This window comes from Bubalus kerabau, chromosome 22 (assembly GCF_029407905.1).
Source record: "Bubalus kerabau isolate K-KA32 ecotype Philippines breed swamp buffalo chromosome 22, PCC_UOA_SB_1v2, whole genome shotgun sequence".
NCBI lineage: Eukaryota > Metazoa > Chordata > Mammalia > Artiodactyla > Bovidae > Bubalus > Bubalus kerabau.
In genome coordinates, this window is record NC_073645.1 from 33,612,442 (window position 1) to 33,630,630 (window position 18,189).

At 48.4% G+C, this 18,189-nt stretch overlaps 1 protein-coding gene across 1 annotated transcript in view; it reads left to right on the top strand.

Annotated features, from left to right (window-relative positions):
- Nucleotides 1-18,189, top strand: part of RBM20 (RNA binding motif protein 20) — a 219,159-nt gene that overhangs the window by 159,294 nt on the left and 41,676 nt on the right. The window contains exons 7-10 of the mRNA XM_055560987.1: nucleotides 859-990; nucleotides 9,969-10,048; nucleotides 11,947-12,565; nucleotides 16,853-16,957. Of these exons, the coding sequence (XP_055416962.1) occupies nucleotides 859-990; nucleotides 9,969-10,048; nucleotides 11,947-12,565; nucleotides 16,853-16,957 (936 nt within the window). The remainder of the gene's footprint in view (nucleotides 1-858; nucleotides 991-9,968; nucleotides 10,049-11,946; nucleotides 12,566-16,852; nucleotides 16,958-18,189) is intronic.

Consider the following 18,189-nt stretch of genomic DNA (forward strand, 5'->3'; position numbering starts at 1 on the left):
CATGGTTTTTAGAGTATTTCTTTCTTTGCTAAGAAATTGAGAGCTCAGACACCCAGGACTTGTGTCTGTCTCCTGCCACTGGCACCACTGACCAGCAGGTTTTGCAGGGATCAGCCCAAGGTCACTTGTGCAACAGACTCAGTCCCTCCTCTCGGGGAACTGTGGGTTAATGGACCCTCCCAACCCAAGGGGCTCCTGTGGCATGTTGTAGCCACAGATGGACATACGTAATTAAGAATAATGTTTGGTAACCATGGAGATCAGGAGAGGGGCCATCTTATAATGAGCTCTTTTGCTAAAGTTAATATAGGTCTCTCTGAACAGATGGGATCAAAGAGAGCTCTTTTCCTTGTATTGAATTTTTTTCCTTTTTATTAGGTATAAAACAGATACCCTAAAATGCACTAATCTTAAGCGTGTGTGAGTGCTTAGTCACTCAGTCATGTCTGACTCTTCGTAACCCCATGGACTGTAGCCTGCTAGGCTCCTTTGTCCATGGGATTCTCTAGGCAAGAATACTGGAGTGGGTGGCCATTCCTTTCTCCAGGGGATCTTCCTGACCCAGGGATTAAACCCAGGTCTCCTGCATTGCAGGCAGATTCTTTACCATCTGAGCCACCAGGGATTACTGTGCAAGTACAGATAGAGAACATTTCCAGAACCCCAGAAGGTTTCCTCATTTCCCTTCCTAATCAATATCCACCCCCAACCCTGAGGGAAACTCAACTCTAACTTTTACCACCATCAATTTGTTCTGCCTGTTCTTAAACTTTATATACATGGAGTCACATCTTGTATGGAATTTCCTTTAACACCATTCAAGTCAAGTCCAATGTCTGTTCCTCCTTTCTTTCCTAGGCCTTTTTAGAGATGGCTTACACAGAGGCTGCCCAGGCCATGGTCCAGTATTACCAAGAAAAATCTGCCATGATCAATGGTGAGAAATTGCTTATTCGGATGTCCAAGAGATACAAGGAATTGCAGCTGAAGGTAAAGCACCCTCTCCTTCATTCAGTTGTTCAGCAAACATCAGCTGAGTGTCTCCTTGTCAGCCACTGGCCTGAGTGCTGGTGGGAAGGAGACAAAGGAAAAGATCCAAAAAGTATCCACTGCCTTTGAGGATATCACATGGGAAGGCAAACCCATTCTAACATGGCAAGAAACGTGCTCATTGAGGTAAGGACAGGATGCAAAGGGGTGCTTGAGACAGGATGGCTACCTACCTGGGACCCAAACGATTTTAAGGGAAGTCTTAAACGATAAAGCAAGAGGGAAAGGTGGTTGCTTTTTCAGAGGTTAGAGTTCCAGGCAAACCTCTGAATGTAATCTCCTTCTCTACTTAGACAGGTATTAAGTTACTTTTTCTTCCTCTGTCACCTCTTAATCTTTTATTCTCTCCTCCATCCTCTGTATTTATGCCTTAAGTGAAAGTCGCTCAGCCATGTCTAACTCTTTGCAACCCCATGGACTTTATAGTCCATGGAATTCTCCAGGCTAGAATACTGGTGTCGGTAGCCGTTCCCTTCTCCAGGGGCTCTTCCCAACCCAGGGATGGAACCCAGGTCTCCCATATTGCAGGCAGATTCTTTACCAGCTGAGCCACGAGGGAAGCCCCCATTTATGCCTTAAGGTCCATAGAAATTCTTCTAAGCAGCACATGACTGAGTTGGCCATTGTCCAAACTCAGGATTGAACTGAGGTCATTCCAGACAGGGATTTTGTCTTTGTTTTAGCTTCTTCTACCTTTCTTTTTTCCTTTCTTTTTTGTTTTATTGTAAAGTATAACAACAACAAAAAATACTAATTTTGTATTGTACAGCTGAAAAAGTAATGATGGTAAACTTCCATAAACCCCGTAAAACCACCACCAAAGTCAAGAAATAGGACACAGACAGCACCCAGAAACTCCCATGAGTCCCTTTTTATGTTCAACTCTTCTTTCCACTTTCCTGACTCTAAAGATAATCATTTCCTTACTTTTCCATTTATTATTTACTTCCTCTCCATGCCTTTCTTAACATTGTAGTTTAGTTTTGCCTATTTTTGAGTTTTTTGTGAAGGGAATCATACTGGATTCTTTCATTCAACATTTTGCCATCTATGTTGGGTGTGTCTATTTTCACTGCTATGTAAATTTCCATTGTATGAGTATAGATTTGTTTATCCATTCCACTGTTGATGGACATTTAGGTTATTTCCAGTTTTAGGGTAGTAGGGACAGAGCTACTGTGAACATTTTCAAACATGTTATTTCAGTACCCATGTACCTGAGTATATAATTAGGGGAACTACGTACCTAGAATTGCTGGATCACCAGGCATGTTTACCCTCAGCTTTGCTAGATGATAGCATTCCTACTCAGAGAAGGCAATGGCACCCCACTCCAGTACTCTTGCCTGGAAAATCCCATGGGCAGAGGAGCCTGGTTGGCTGCAATCCATGGAGTCGCTAAGAGTCGGACGTGACTGAGCGACTTCACTTTCACTTTTCACTTTCATGCATTGGAGGAGGAAATGGCAACCCACTCCAGTGTTCTTGCCTGGAGAATCCCAGGGACGGGGGAGCCTGGTGGGCTGCCGTCTATGGGGTCGCACAGAGTCGGACACGACTGAAGCCACTTAGCAGCAGCAGCAGCAGCCGCATTCCTACTAGTAGTGTCTGAGAGTTTTCATCAGCTCCCCTTCTAGACTAATTCTTTGTCTTGTCCAACTTTTTTGCCCCTCTGGGAAAGAGTGTGATGGTTTATCATGGCTTTATTTTTTATTTTCCGTATTAATTGAGGCTGAGCAATTTTGTATGTGTTTGTTGGTTATTCCACCTAGATCTTCTCTGGTGGGAAATTTTGAAGCCATTTGCCCGTGCATTTGGTTTAGATTGTATCTTCTTATTGGTTTGCAGGAGTTCTCTTGACTGGAGCACTGAGTCCATTTGGATTTGTTGTAATTAATGCCATATTTTTGGTTAAATCTAACTTTTTATTTTGTACTTTCTACTGTCCTATTTAATAGGGATTTTCCAGTTCACTTCAGCTCATTCCACATTTACTGAGGGTCCATTTTGCTCAAGACTTGCAGCCCTTAATCAGCCTTCAAGGGTCAAATCAGAACACAAAGGCTAAGCAGCTGTTTCTAGCTAGGACAAGCATTCTGACAAGTCTACATATGTAGATTGGTAATACGTCAACCAGCTGCCAAAGTCCTGATTCTGCTTTGCTTGCATTATTGCTTCTGAAGTTCCTTTGCCAACAGTTCAGCTTCAGGCAGAACCTGGCATTCTTTTCCCAGCTCATGAAAGCCTGTTGCTTTTCTCAGACAAGTAAAAGATCCTGCCCCATTCTGTACCCAAAGTTCTTGTTCTCCCTGGTTCTGCCCTGGAGGCTAGAATTGAATTTCTGCACTGAATTCCCAGTGGAGCTTTGGTCTCCAAATGAGATGTTGTCATAAGGCTCTAGTTAGGATTAACTGCAGTCCTCTGCTTCTTAAAGTACCAAGGCACCGAGGTCCCTTATCAAGGGAGGTCTTTTGTGGTGGGTTAAATGGGTCAGATGATCCAAGTTTGCATTCAGCTAATGTTCACTGAGTGCTCATTGTGAGTGGGAACTGGGCCATGAATATGGTGGCAGTGAGTCTGTAGAGGAATTCACAGGCTGGTGGGAGGAAGAGCATGGAAACACAGAACCATCAACAACCATGTGACCTACCCCAGATTGGAGGGTGGTTGCACCAGCCTAGCCTCTACCCCTTCCTACTTTGATGACCTTGGACAAATTGCTTAACCTCTGTGAACCTCAGGGTCCAGATCAGTAAAGGACTATACCTTGTGTTCTTTGGTTTTAAGCATTTTTTTTTTTCACACGTAGTCTCCTTGAGTCTCACAATCAGCCTCCCCTGTGACGTGTGTAGGGTGGATAATAACGGTAATTAAAATAGTACAACAATAATAATGAGAGTATGTACCTTTAATTGAGTCCTGGGTCAAGTAACGTGCCAAGCACTTTAAGATATTATCTACTGTGATCCTGACATCAGTCCTGTCGGACAGGTATTGTTATCAGTTCTACAGACAAGGAAACTGAGCCTCACAGAAGTTTAGTAACTGGCCCAAGATCATAGTTACTGGAAGAGTCATGATTGTATCTTAGGACTGTTTTGATTTTGTACTCTGTGCGCATCTCCACATTGTGTTTTTATGATCTCCATTGTCCATGTCAAAAAAATAAAAGAGAAATCAGGTAATTTGCTTACAGTCATCCAGTCATTAAGGAGCAGAGATAGTATTCTAACAGAGCTTCTCAAACTTCAATGTGCATACACATGACTTGTGGATCTTGTTGAAATTTCTGATTCAGTAGGTCTGGATCAGGGCTGTGACTCTGCATTTCTCACACGCTCCCAGGAGATGTCAATGTTTCTGGTCCTTGTAGCACATTCTTAAGTGGCCAGAACACATTGATCCTGACCTTTAGCGAGGATTTTGTGCTCCCCAAGTAGTCACACTGCCTCTACGTGAAAGCATCTTAGAGCATGTTTCAATTACATAGTAACGGGTGTATTTTGGTTCCCATGTTGACATGAATCAGCTTGGACTTTCTCTGCAAGCGACAGAAATTTATCTCCATTAAAGCATACTTGCTAATGTAAATAAAATAATTTATTGGCTCATGGAACCGAAAAAAAACAAGAGTAGCCCTGGGTTGCAGGCATGGCTGGATTTAGGACTCAGTTTCTGTTCCCTTGGCCTTGTTGGGGGTCTCCCTGGGATGGCCCCTGACAGCCCCCGGCTCTCTCCTCTAGGTGGCGTGATGGCTTCAGTGACTCCAGTATCTTTGGCTCCTCAGCCTCCCATTTTCCTTCACCAAGAGAAAGCCAGAGTTTTTCCTAGTGGTACCAGGGAAGTCCCTCTGATACATGCGCTTCCCTGAGCCAATCCCTGTAGCTGTGGTGTGATTGGTCGAACATGTCACCTGCTGCATCCTGGGAGCAGGCTGGAGACGGGATGGCTCCTGGGGAGGCAGACAGCAGAGCACTGTGTCCATATGTGTCTCTGGGCCAAAGGGCCACCACGTGGGGTCCCACCAGGGCTTGCAGAGGTAGGGGAGATTTTGATTGGTCCTTCTCCTGTAATTTTACCTTTTGCTCACCAGACAAAGTGGAGGAGGAAGGAGAGATTTTTTTAAAGGCATTTCTCCTCTCCTCTCAAATATTTCCTCATGTTGGTAATCTTGTCTCACTCTTTGTGGCCGAGATTCTCTTCCTCAGGGCATTTGGGACAGAAACTTTCACACAATAGGTGTCCTACAAACATGTGAAATGAGTGAGAAAATCGGAAAGAATGATAAAAAGTGAGTGTTTTCCTTCCTGCAGACCTGCATGAGAAGACTGATTATTCTGTAGAGACTTCTCCAGAATCACAGCATCTCACATGCAGGAGGGAACCTGCAATAGTTTAAAGTTGTGTGTTCCAGTCACTCCATCAGAGAACTGTCAGGGAAGTTTCAAGTCCTCTTGGCCAGAGACTCTCATCAGGTAGCCTGGGGCGGGACTGAGGCTCCCAGGTGGTTTGGGAACAGTGGGCCTGTTTTCAGAGCCATTGGTCTTGCCATTTTCCTACCCACAGGGACGGTCTTTGGCCTTGGGAAGCAGTCTTGTGAGTGATCCATGATGTCTTGGTTAAGGAGAATAAATCAGTAAATGATGACTGAGGGTCTTTTCCATGTAAGATGTGGTGCCAAGAGCAACAGTGAACATGAGAGAGGTCCTTACTTGGGGGAAAGTTTGCCATCTCACTGGGCAGAGAAGCTCATCTCATGATTTAAACCTGAGTGCATCCGTTCCAAGTTCCTAGAAGATCAGTGGCAAAAGGCAGTATGACTTGGTTGTGTCAAGAAGGGAGAGATTCCTGAGTAGAGCCTTGAAGGATGAGGCAACTGAACAGAAGGGGGCTTCCGGGCAGGAGGTAGGTGAGAAGAGATGTAGAGTCTGGAAAGCACAGTGATACAGAAGTAATCAGGGATGCTGTGACAGTATGTGGCTCTGACAAGTTCAGGGCTCATCTGCAAGGTGTCAGCATCTTCCTAAGGCTCTTGAGACAAATGAAACAGCCCAGGAGGGGTCAGGAGGCACGAAACTCTCTAGCGGCTTCTTTTATGCTGGCCCAGCACTCCGTGGCCTTTATCAGGACAGCACTCTCTGCCCCGAGGCTCTCAGTGGATGCCAGGTGGGCCTCATTATCTCACCTTTATAGGTGGAGAAGGTGAGTCTCTCACAGGCAACAAGCCATGACCCCAGGTGACCCTGCCAGCTGGCAGCAGGGCTGGGCTGCTCTTCCTGGGTGGAGATTCTCCATCCACGGAGACTCCCTGTGAGATCATACTTCCCTGGGACTGTATGGGGTTTGGAATCTCACTCTTGCCTTAAAGCAGCAAGATGTGTCGACAGAGAGCATTGTAAATGGTCCCCTGGGGCTGGTTGACAGTGGAAGTGGGTTCACTGTTGGGGTGTGTGTGTTAATATACCATCCTGTCCACTTCTGTGTGTGTTTGAAGTATTCTACAATAAAAAGGTATATCCAAACATCATCACACACCTACTCCATCCTCTTCTTTTTCCACTCCTCTGCAGTGATTATGGCTTTCTTTTACCTGCTTCCTTCATACCTTTAACCACAAGATAATGAGGCCAGGCCTGAAGAGGAAGGTTGAGAGAGGATTTTCTTAGAGTTGTGAAAAGTTGGTTCTGTTATTTGAAAGCCTTTGGCCATTTCTGACTCCTTCTCAGATGGCAGCTGGCAGGGTGTTTGGGCCAGAGAGTGCCAACAGTTTGGCATTATCACTTAAAATAGAGGAACTGACCTCCGGTCCTCAGAGCGGGGAGTCACGGTGCCTCTGACCACCATCTCCAGCAAATAGTGTTTGCAGATTGTTGTGGCCTCTCTGCAACCCATCTCTCCAGCCAGTCATCGTGCCATGCAACTCATTGTTCCATGAGGGGCCCAGTGCTGCTGCTGGTCAACAAGCCCATTCCCTGCTTCCCCCAGCCATACCACCTGAATAAAAGCAAATTCAGGGGGCTCTGGGCTGACAGTTGCCTCACGAAGCTGTTCTGTGGTTGAGAAAATAAGGGCAAGGAAATATTTAAGCCCAGAAGAGGCTCTTCTAGCCCCCAGAGAACTCTAGAAGCACCTCTCTGACCCCCAGGGGATTGCATTGGGCCATTGAGGATGTTTTTATCTGTGGTGCCTGACTGGCCAGCTGTGCCCCCTCATCAGCAAGGCATCCAGAAAGAGGAGGGCCTGAGGGGCTGTTGTCTGTGATGATGGAGGTCAGTAGGGTGCGAGAGCTCCTCGAATGTCTCTGGCTGTGCCACTGGCCTGACCTGCCCCTCCCTGTGGGTCTCAAGCCCACCCTGATGCTGCCCTGGGTAACCTACAGAACCTCAGCTGCTCCCTGACCAGGCCCCTCCTCTCACCCCAGGCTTTTCTGGGTCCGGACTGGAGGGACAATCACAAGGACTTGAGGTTCCAGAAGGCAGAAGAAAGGTGTTGGGGACCCTGGGGACTCTTTTTGCTACAGAAAGTCCCTGATCCAGCCCCCTCAGGGAATTTGGATGCTTTGAAAAGTTGCCATGGTACATTTCACCTGGTGTGGGGGCACATTCATTAACCTTGGACTGTTACAGCTTGGCAGGGTGAGGACAGATTTGGGCCTGCCTGGTGCCAGCAGATCTTGTCCCACATCCCTGCTCTTGGTCTTGATGGCTCTCACGGGCTTTCCCAGGCTGGCCCACGTGGAGGCAGTGATGCTGCAGGTCTCCTAAGGACCAGCCATCCCAGGCTGGCCTCTCCTGTGATGATGCAGGAGGCAACTTTCACTTTGTGGTCCAAGAGGTGGAGCAGTCAGGAAGAAGGCCACTCAGTGGGTTCAGATCAGCCTTCTCGTTCTACCAACAACCCAGGCAGGAGGACAGGTGGTCTGCAGTGGGGTAGAAGGAGGCACCTTGGCAGGAGCCTTCTTCTCCATGCAGGCCCACAGCCCCAGCTCCTTCCCTTCTTGGCCTTGGGCTGCTGGCTTCTGATCCAGTCTAAGCAGTTAGGGTGCTGGTTGCCTGTGCAGAGCCTGGGTGATCTGGGTACTCACAGGTGACACTTCCATAGGCTTATAGAGGGGCCACCTTTATAGCTACCGTCAGATGAAAGGGATCACTTGCCAAAACTGCGAGGCCTGCTCTCAGGTGGGTATCCTGACCTGTGCTAGTTCCTGAGCGTTTTATTGAATAGGGATGGTCTGGCTTTTGGCCTCCCCTCCTCCTTCATAGCCACAGTGGTAGTGATCACTGACTTCTCTTCTCTTCTCTTGTGTTTCAAGTTGACAAGCGACCCTTCCCTGGCTTGAACATTTTACATCCCTTCCCTAAGTCCTAGCTCTGACCTCTCCTCTGAACCCACAGGAGCCTCCTCCTTAATTCTCTCCTCCCTTTCTTATTCCTCAGCACAACCCTCAATGTCAGCAGTAACACAGATCAGTGGCTATGCATCCAGCTTATCATGGAGCTCACTTCGTATCTTTGGGCCTGGGTCTCACACCTATAAGATGAGGTGTTTGATGATACCTGACATCCATATAGGCTCTAAGATTTCATGTTAATTGTTGGGCTGGCCAAAAAGTTTATTTGCGTTTAAACACACTTTTTGGCCAACCCAATATATAGGGGAAAAAAAAAAATAAGGATATAAAGAACAGTTAATTACATTTCCTAAGAAAATTCTTTGTCAAAAATTGACATTATAGACTGAGGGTTTTCTAAGTCTTTTTAAAACATCAATATTATAGGGACGGCAGAGGATGAGATGGTTAGATAGCATCTGCAATTCAGTGGATGTGAATTTGAGCAAACTCCAGGAGATAGTGGAGGACAGAGGAGGCTGGTGTGATGCAGTCCATGGGGTCACAAAGAGTTGGACATGACTTAGCGACTGAACAACAACAACAATTTTGGGGATATAAATCACAAAGCATAAATTTACCCTGCTCCATCCATTTTAATTGAATGGACGAATTCTGTGTAGTCTTTTGCAAAATGCTTCCATCCTTCTGTGCTCATGCATTTCATTTTTAACCATTTATTTTTATTGTTTTCTTGTTGTTTGTCCACTCTGGCTTCAGGAAAGGGCTTTGGTGGGATTTGGGGGCTGGGGTTGGTCCTTTTCCTGGCACAGTCACCATATGGTGGCTTCTGGAAGGGTGGAGCCTTGGGCGCTTGTATCCTCAACTGTGAAACCTGGCTCACAGCCTGCACTGCCCACCTTGCAGATTTCCATTTAGCACTAAATGACCCACTAAAAGAACCATGCTGTAGTCAGGAGCTGCTGGAAGCGTGCAGGCGTGGAAAGGACCTTGGAGTTAAAATGCCGGTTGTCAAGTCCTAACCATCTCTGTAAATGTGTTCCTTAACCCAACACAACTCCAGAGGTCACCCTAGAACACAGCGGGGCTGGTGACTGGAGCCGTGCCAGGCAGAACTCTGCCTTGATGTCTCTGGGTTTCAGTTTCCTCCGATGTAAAATGTGGGGGCTGCATTCTCTGACCTTCAAGTCTCTTTCTAAGTTGTAACACCTCTTCCCCTCCCTCCCTCTTTCCTTTTGTTCCTTTCACATATTAGATATTTTCTTTTATTTTGGAGGGAGGTGGGTAGTAACAAATGCTGCTCCCCCCCCCCGCCCCCCACACCTGGATAGTGAGCCTCAGACTTCTTCCTTCCCAGCTTAATGGATGCCATGTGCCCTGGACCACTCAGCCCCATACTGTTCAGCATTATGCTCATACTTCTCATCCTCTGGATTAAACTTTCTCCCCCTAAGAAGGCTCTTTTCCCCCTTTGGTGGATGGGGCAATGAACCCAAGTCCTAGCTGCTTCCCTCTGGTGTTTGCAAGGCCCTCTCAGGTCTGACAGTGACCCTCTGACTTTGCCTAGAAACCTGGGAAGACCGTGGCCGCCATCATCCAGGACATCCATTCCCAGAGGGAGAGGGACATGTTCCGGGAAGCAGAAAGGTGAGGCCTGGCCTTGGTCTCAGGGCAGATTCTGGGTCATTGGAACATCCTCCCCTTTCTTGGGGTACTTGAGTCATTCTGTGCCCTGCCCTTGCCTCATCCTGTCCATCAGCTTTTTCTGGGCATTACACTTCTTTGTGTCCGATGGAATCCGCGAGTCCAGTCGAGTGCTCAGGTTAAACCTCAGAAAAATTCAAGATGCTCAGCTTCCTCTCAGCTGCTCCTCCTTTGTTGTAAAGGCATATAGGAGAGGGTCTGCTGATATATGACTCTTAGGGGCAAGGGTACACTCTGCTAAAACGGCCTGAAAGTGTGTGTGGTATATGTGTGTTGTGTTTGCTGTGTGTTGTGTGGTTGTATTGTGTATGTGGTATGTTGTATGTATTATGGTTATGTGCAGTGTGTGTATTTTGTTTGTGTTACATGGTTGTATTGTGTGTGTTGTGTTGTACATGTGTTTGATATGTGTAGAGCGTTGTGTGTGGTGTCTGGTGTGTGTTGTGTGTGTGTGGTGTGGGTGTATGTGTGTTGTACATGTGGTATATCTGTGGGGTCTGTGTGTGTGTTTGTGTGATATGTGTGGTGTGGGTGTATGTGGGCTGTGAGTGTGATATGTGTATGTGTATGTCTTCTGTTTAGAGACAATCCCTGATTTTTCTTGAGCTGAATGTAGGTGCAGAAGCGTCTGTGACTTGACCGGTCACTCACTCAACATCGAGTGCATTCAGTTTTCCAGCTCATTTCTCCCAACTGAAGTTGTGACTCTGCCAGGCCGAGGCTGCAAGTTCACCACTGTCAGCGCCCTGCAGAGTGAAGGCAGTCCCTGCGGAGGCCACTGTGCAGAAAGCAGGAGCGGCAGCTGGCCTGCTCATTCTGTGGGTTTTACCCAGAGCTGCCACAGGTGGCGCTCTAACCTTGCTGCAGAGGGCCCAGCCCAGGCTGTATCCCCAGAGGAGGTCAAAGCTGGTCCCAGGGAGCCACATCTCTTGTCCCCTGGTCAGTGAGGACTGCGTGGTTTTCCTGTATTGGGAAACCAAATGGAAGTTCCCCATCCTTTTAGAATATTGGGTGGATGACTCAACTGACCTGTTTAATAACAACCGTGTGTGTGTATGTGTGTGTGTGTGTGTGTCTATCTTTGTTTGCAGCTGTTCAGGGTTGGGATTTTTGTTTGTTTCAAATATTGTGGCTGTTTGAGTTTTTTAAAGACACATGTGAAGCTGCAACATGCCCCTGCAGTTCTGTGGTAGAGTCCCGAGGGCAGGTGACCAGGAAATCTTGCTCTGAACCCTAGATAGGCTCAGGTCCTTTTCTGGGTTTCTGTTTCATCATCTGATACATGAGCAGGTCAGAGCTCTAAGGACTCTTCCAACCCCAAATGCCTTCCTAGAAAAATGGAGGCCAAGAGGCGGCCTTTACTTCAGTGGAGGCCAAGTGTAGGGGTGACTTCAGTCTCCTAGTCAAGAGGTCGGCTGACAGAACCCCAGGTTAGGCAGCCTCTCCCACCAGGCTGGACCAGAGCAACCTTGCCAGACCCCAAACTCCACCCCCTTCCCTGGGACAGTCTCCTGCTTCCTGAGTGTAGCTCATTTCCAAGAGGAGATGTGGCTGAGCCAAACCAGCCCAATTATTCATCCCCATTCCCAGGAGCATTATGAGGAAAGAAGCAGAGGGCAGCCAGCATTGCGCCCAGGGAAATTCCCTCCCTGAGGGCGGAGGGAGGCAGAGCTTGCTCCTGGACCACTCTGGGCGCTGTGCACAGTGGTTGTAAGAGCGCATGGCCGGGTGGGGTCACATGCACTGCGGTTCTGTTGCAGAGATGGGGTGTATCTGGCCAGGGTGGGGGGACCTGTGGGTGCCACAGATCCTAAAGCAGCTCCTTTGCCACCCCCTCACAGGTACGCCCCAGAAAGGCCGCGATCTCGAAGTCCAGTGAGCCGGTCGCTGTCCCCGAGGTCCCACACTCCGAGCTTCACCTCCTGCAGCTCTTCTCACAGCCCCCCGGGCCCTTCCCGGGCCGACTGGGGCAACGGCCGGGACTCGTGGGAGCACTCTCCCTACGCCAGGAGGGAGAACGGGGAGGACAAGAGGGATAGGACAGACACGTGGGCGCATGATCGCAAGCACTACCCCCGGCAACTAGACAAAGCCGAGTTAGACGAGCGACTGGAAGCGGGGAGGGGCTACAGAGAAAAGCACCCGAGGTCTGGGTCCCCCAACCCGCTCCACTCCGCTTCGGGCTACAAAAGCCGGGAAGACGGCTACCACCGGAAAGAGTCCAAGGGCAAATCGGACAAGTACCTGAAGCCGCAGCAGGATGCCCCGGGGAGGTCCAGGAGGAAAGATGAGGCCAGGCTGCGAGAAGGCAGGCACCCCCACGCCGACGACGTGGGCAGGGAAGACGGACTGGAGCCCAAGGGCACCAAGTCCAAACAGAGTGAGAAAAACAGAGCCAAGAGATCTGATCGAGACCAAGAAGGAGCTGATGACAGAAAAGAAAGGATGGCAGAAAATGAGGTAAGGATGGAATCCCTTTCCCCCAGGTAAGGAGAGGCAGGTCCCAGGGGAGAAGACTAATAAGGATAATGAACATTTATGGAATGAATGAAATGCTTACTGAATGTGTACTCTGTGCCAGACACTGTGCTAACCATGTTATCTCAACTCATTTAATCCTCGCAGCAACCCTGCGAAGAAATACTAGTAATAATACTATCATTACTGTGGATGAGGCAGCTGAGGCCCAGAGAGCTTACGTTAGTTGCCCAAGGACACACGGTCAGGAGATGGTGGAACTGGAATGACACCCAGTCATTGATCTGGCTCTAAGTCCCACAGCACCCTCCTGCCTTTACTGGAAGTTCGGCATGGACTTGATGCAGAAGCCCTCTGTTGGATTTTGTCTGTTTGTCCAGGGTGGAGCGGCCCTGAGGTGTTTGCACCCACGCACTCTTCCAGGGTAGATTAGACCTTTGGTCTGCTCCGTTCTTTCTCCTGCCGAAAGCATCCACCAGTGTTGGGCTTTGATGAGAGATGGTGAAGGAGAAGCCACCACCCCCCGCTAAGTTATACTGGGTGCCCAGGGCTTGGTGTGTTTCTGCAGACATTGTGTTTCCTTCCACTGGAATAAAAACGCTCAGCAGTTGGCTGGCACCATCCATCCAAATGCCTCATCCGGGGCTCACCACCTGCTGCAGGACTTCAGTCCTCCTTGTGACCCACTGATGTTAAACTCGCATCACCATCTTGAGAACAGCCTAGAACCTGTAGGATTGCCCAAGGAGCCAGAGAACAGGCAGCAGCTGAACTTGGGGAATGAAGGCTAAGGACAGGGTCCCTGCCTTTCTTATGATATGAAAATGCCCACCACAAGGCATTCCCCTGCCTGGGAGCCCCTCCCCTGCTGACGTCCGCAGGGCTCCCTCCTCAGCTCCTGTGTCACAATCTCCAAAGTTTACTCTTGGTCGCCGCATAAAATCACAACATCACAACCCACTTCTCATCCTTCCCTGCTTTCTTTTTCTTAGTGGCACCTGTCTCCTTCTAATCTATCTCCTAACGTTTTTATTTTGTATAGGGTCTGCTCTCCCTTCCAGAACCTCCCCCACCCCAACCCCCTTGTGAGCTCAATGAGGGCAGAAATTTGTGTCACTGCCAGTCCCCCCCTAATTCCTGGATTAGGGTTTGGCACAGAGTGGGCGTTCAATAAGTATTTGTAAAAGGAATGAATGATTGAGTCCAGACTCTGGAGGCAGAAGCCTGGCTTCTGAGAACTAGCTCACACCCTGTTCTTTTGGTCTCAGTTTTCTCGTTTGTGAAATGGGTGTGATCACAAGGCTGCTGTAAGACTTAACAAGATTGTGCTCAGGGGAAACCCTGGGAGAGTCTGGAGGGAGCGCCCATGCTGGCAAAGCCATTGTATGCACTGCTCAGTGTTTGTGGGAGGCCACAGCCAGACATAGGCTCAGCCCTGACCATGAGACCAAAAGAAAAAGAAAGAAGACAAGGCAGTGAATAGGACAACATGGGAAAGAGGCTCTCCTCCACTTTTCCTGGCAGGGACACCAAGGTTTACAGACCCAGATGCCTAGAGCAGGGAAACCAGACAGGTGACACAGACCAGGTAGCATGACTGAAGCCAGAGAGGAGAACTGGGAATGTGATGGACCAAGGAGGAAATGCCTGTATATTGGGTCAGCCACTTCTCAGGTCCGCTCTATGGCTGCCGTGCAGGCATACATACCCTGTGTCTGATTTCCCTTTTCTTAAGGCAAGACCAAAGTCCAGATGCAGATATCTGTATGAAATTTCCCATGTTTTAGAAACTAGGTAAAACAAAACATGTCTGTAGGTCAGGTGGAGCCCCAGGGGTCCCCAGAATACGGCCCCCAGTATAAATAATCCACAGGAGAGAGAAATATCAAAAGAACTCATGCTCAGTTCAAAGCCTAGAGAGAGATCCATGCATGCTGGGTGGCAGGTATGTACTTGTTACTCACTTTACCCTCTCCTACCAGTCTCCATTCTCATATTCATGGAGCATCTAGCACTAGGGCTGCAGCTGTGTGTCAAAGCTAAAATGACTCTTGATTGCACGGAGCTCATGGTCTCATGAAAAACATGTTCATCAAATAATTCCTTCATTGAACAGATGAGTATGAGTGTTAAGTGTTAAGGAGGTGGAGGATGCAGTGCTATCAGTGCCTTTAACAAACCAGAGGCTTTCCTGGGTTAGGATGTGCCTGTTGAGATTGAAAGGAATGTGGGTATTTACTGGGTCAAAAGGAAGGAGAACAGACAGAGGTAATATCATGTGCAAAGGCCCTGTGGCTGGAGACCAGTGTTGCTGGAGCAGGGAGAGCCAGGGATAGAATGGTGGGAGGTGAGGCTGATGTGTCAACGAGGGACTGCATCATGCAGAGCCTTACAGGCAGGTTGAGGGGTTTTGTCTTTATCCTAAGTTCTAGGGGAAGGAAATGAAGCATTCAGGCAGGAAGGTGCAGGGAGGATATAATTGTTTTTACATTTTGGAATCGTCATTCCCGAGGACCTTGGGGAGAACACACTTGGGAGGAGGCTGCCGAGCAGAAGGGGAGACCAGTTAGTAGGTGGTTTAGCAGTGACCCCAGCCCTGTGGCGGCAGCCCTGCCTGCAGTAGTCAGGACCTAATACTTTGCTCCCTGAGCTGGTGGGTGGGGATGGGGTGGGGCGCGAGAGCATTGGTTGCCTTTGTCTGTTCCCTGTAAGCTGCTGTCACCTGGAAATGGTCCCAGGTCTAGGGATGCCCTGAAAGGCACCGCGGTATCTCCTTTGCCTGCAGGGATGAAGGGCAGGGGGTCCTTCTGGCGAGGGGCTTTCCAGAGGCCGGGTTGTCCCTGCCTCTCCCAGCTAGAACTGGAGGCAGTCTCTTTACTGTGTTGATCTGGATATGTGGCTGCAGGAACTGCCTGGGAAGGGTACGGGCTGTTTATTTTGACAAGGGAGGGCAGTGGGTAATTTATTCAGGAAGACAGAAAATAAAGAAAAGCGGCCCCCTGTTGGTAGAAACTCTGGGTTCTGAGGGCTCAAAAGGCATTTGGAGCTGCTTTGAGCTCAGGTCAACTCAGAAGGCTAGAGCAGAGATTCTGCTGTAAACACTGGAAAGAGCAAAGACTTGAGGATTTCAACTGTCTTTCCCTGTCCGGTCATATCTAGTTAAACCCGTCAGCCCGGCTCCCAGCCAGGCTGGCTCCTTGTCAGCAAAGAGAGGTGTGTCTGCTCGTAAGAAATCAGAGCGAGAGTGGTTTACTTTGAGCCAACCTCAGCCAGAGTTGTTGAGAAAATTCAGCTTGCTCCCAAGAACATCCGGGAATACTCATTGCTTTGGTGGCCAAAGTTTAAGTCATGGGAGAATATCCTCCTCAAGCTTCTAAAATGGGGGTTGGCAAATGTTTTTCTACAAAAAAACAGAGAGTAATTATTTTCGGCCATGTGGGCAAGTAGGCTAGATTGAGGATATTATGTAGGTACTTGTATCATCATTTAGCATGCAACTGTTTAGAGATGTGAGAAGCATTGTTAGTTCACAGACTGCATAGAAAAGAGGCCCTGGGTCAGATTTGGCTTGAGGATGGGAGTTGGCTGACCCCTGTTTTAAAGGCGGGTCAGAGACCCTAATTCTCAAAGCAAACACCTGCTTCAGTTGTTCACTTTCCCAGACATGAGTGCTAGCATGAGGGACTTAATCTGAGGGAAGGGTTGGGAGGAAGGAAGGTGGGAAATGATTGCTAGCTGGGGCGATAACTCTAGGACAGACATAAGTCAAAAGTGAGGTGACGGGGCCCTGATTGGATGACAACACCCTTCCTAACCCTAAGTGGCCTGGAAGTGATTTTTTTTTATGGCTAATTCAGATCTGTTGTGAGACGTCACCATGATGGTTATGAACCCCAGGGTCAGATTCCCCTTGTCCCCTTTATTCACCCTGTCTACAGATATCACGGCTGCAAAAAGTATCCAATTTGCCAGGGATTTCTATCTCCCTAAAGTCCTCAGGGAAAACATTAGTGAAACATCTCTCTGCCTCTGTTTGTCTCTGTGACCTCGAGCAAGTTACTTAACCTCTCTGAGCCTCAGTGTCCCCATCTGTAAAAAGAAGACGATAACAGCCCCTGCCTCCAAGGGATTTTGTGAGGATAAAGGAAGTGATGTGTGTGAAATGCATCTGGCATCATTAGTTGTTCTCAATAATGTTCTTTTTCTCCTGGTGTGCCTTCTGTCACTGTTCACTATTGATTTGGTTTGTTCTGTGCTTCCTTTGCTAAGGCTGGAAAAGAGGAACAGGATAGCATGGAAGAGAGTCCCCAGTCAGTGGGCAGACAAGAGAAGGAAACAGAGTCCTCCGATACAGAAAACAGAAGGGCAAGGAAGGTAACGTTTGTGCCAGATGCTGGCAGTGTAGCCACATGGGCACAACGGCTCTGGGGCACCAAGTCACAGGCCTCCCCAAGTCATAGGCCTTCCCGTGCTGCCTGGGGGTGACCTGCTTGCTGCATGGCATGTGTCTGAGACCCCAGAAGTAGGTCCATGAATGAAGCCAGCACTTTCTGGAGTAATGGCTTCACCTGGGATCTTTGCACAGTCTTTATTGAAGAGATCTTTACCACCTGCCTGGGCTGTGTCTCCATCTTCAGTAACTTGGCTGTGCTCATAAGAGAAAGCATGTGCCCACAAAAGACTCCAGGCTACAGAGCCAGACTCCCAAAATAGGCAGGTCCTGGGGAGGGGCTGCAGGCAGAAGGGGGCTTTGGGTACTCAGGCTGGGGCCTTGACCTCAGTAGGCCCTGACGCTGGGATTAACCAAACATCTCCTGTGCTTGTAAAGATTATTTTACTTAATTAAAATGAAAAACCCAGTTACAGGGCTGGGGCTGCCACAGCAAAAAGAAATGTCCTTGGAGCGTGGCCAGCTTCATGCCTTTCCAGTCAGAAGAGGCAGGGAGATGAGTATTGCTGGCTGGAAGCTGATCTCCTAAATCTGGCTGCCGGGCCCCTGGGCCACTGGGGACGTGAGGGGAAAGTCTCGGGAGGAGCCAAGTGTGAACTGTGGCTATGGAGGGTTGTACCCTTGCTGGGAGAGGGTGTTTGGGGGGACCTTGTAAGGGCTTCGCTGCAGTTACATTTAGTGATGCCCTGCAAGCAAGGTGATGTGTTTAGAGCTTATAACTTATTCATTCAAAAACTATCTCAAAACTTAAAAAAATAAAGTTTTTAGAAATTAATCATAAAAAGATGAGCAGAGATTATCATCTATTAATAGGAAGTATGTGGAGCTTCTCTGGTGGCTCAGATGTTAAAGAATCTGTCTGCAATGCAGGAGACCCAGGGTTTGATCCCTGGGTCAGAAAGATCCTTTGGAGAAGGGAACGGCTACCCACTCCAGTATTACTGCCTGGAGAATCCCATCGGCTATAGTTCATGGGGTTGCAAAGAGTCAGACACAACTGAGTGGCTAAGCACCACTATGGAGTGCTTCACGATAGGAAGTAGGCTAAATAACTTTGACTGGAATCCTACATGGGCATTAACAGTTATGGTAGAGATGTAGATTCTATGATATAGAAGCACCTCTAAGCCATAATACCAAATAAAAATGTAAGCTA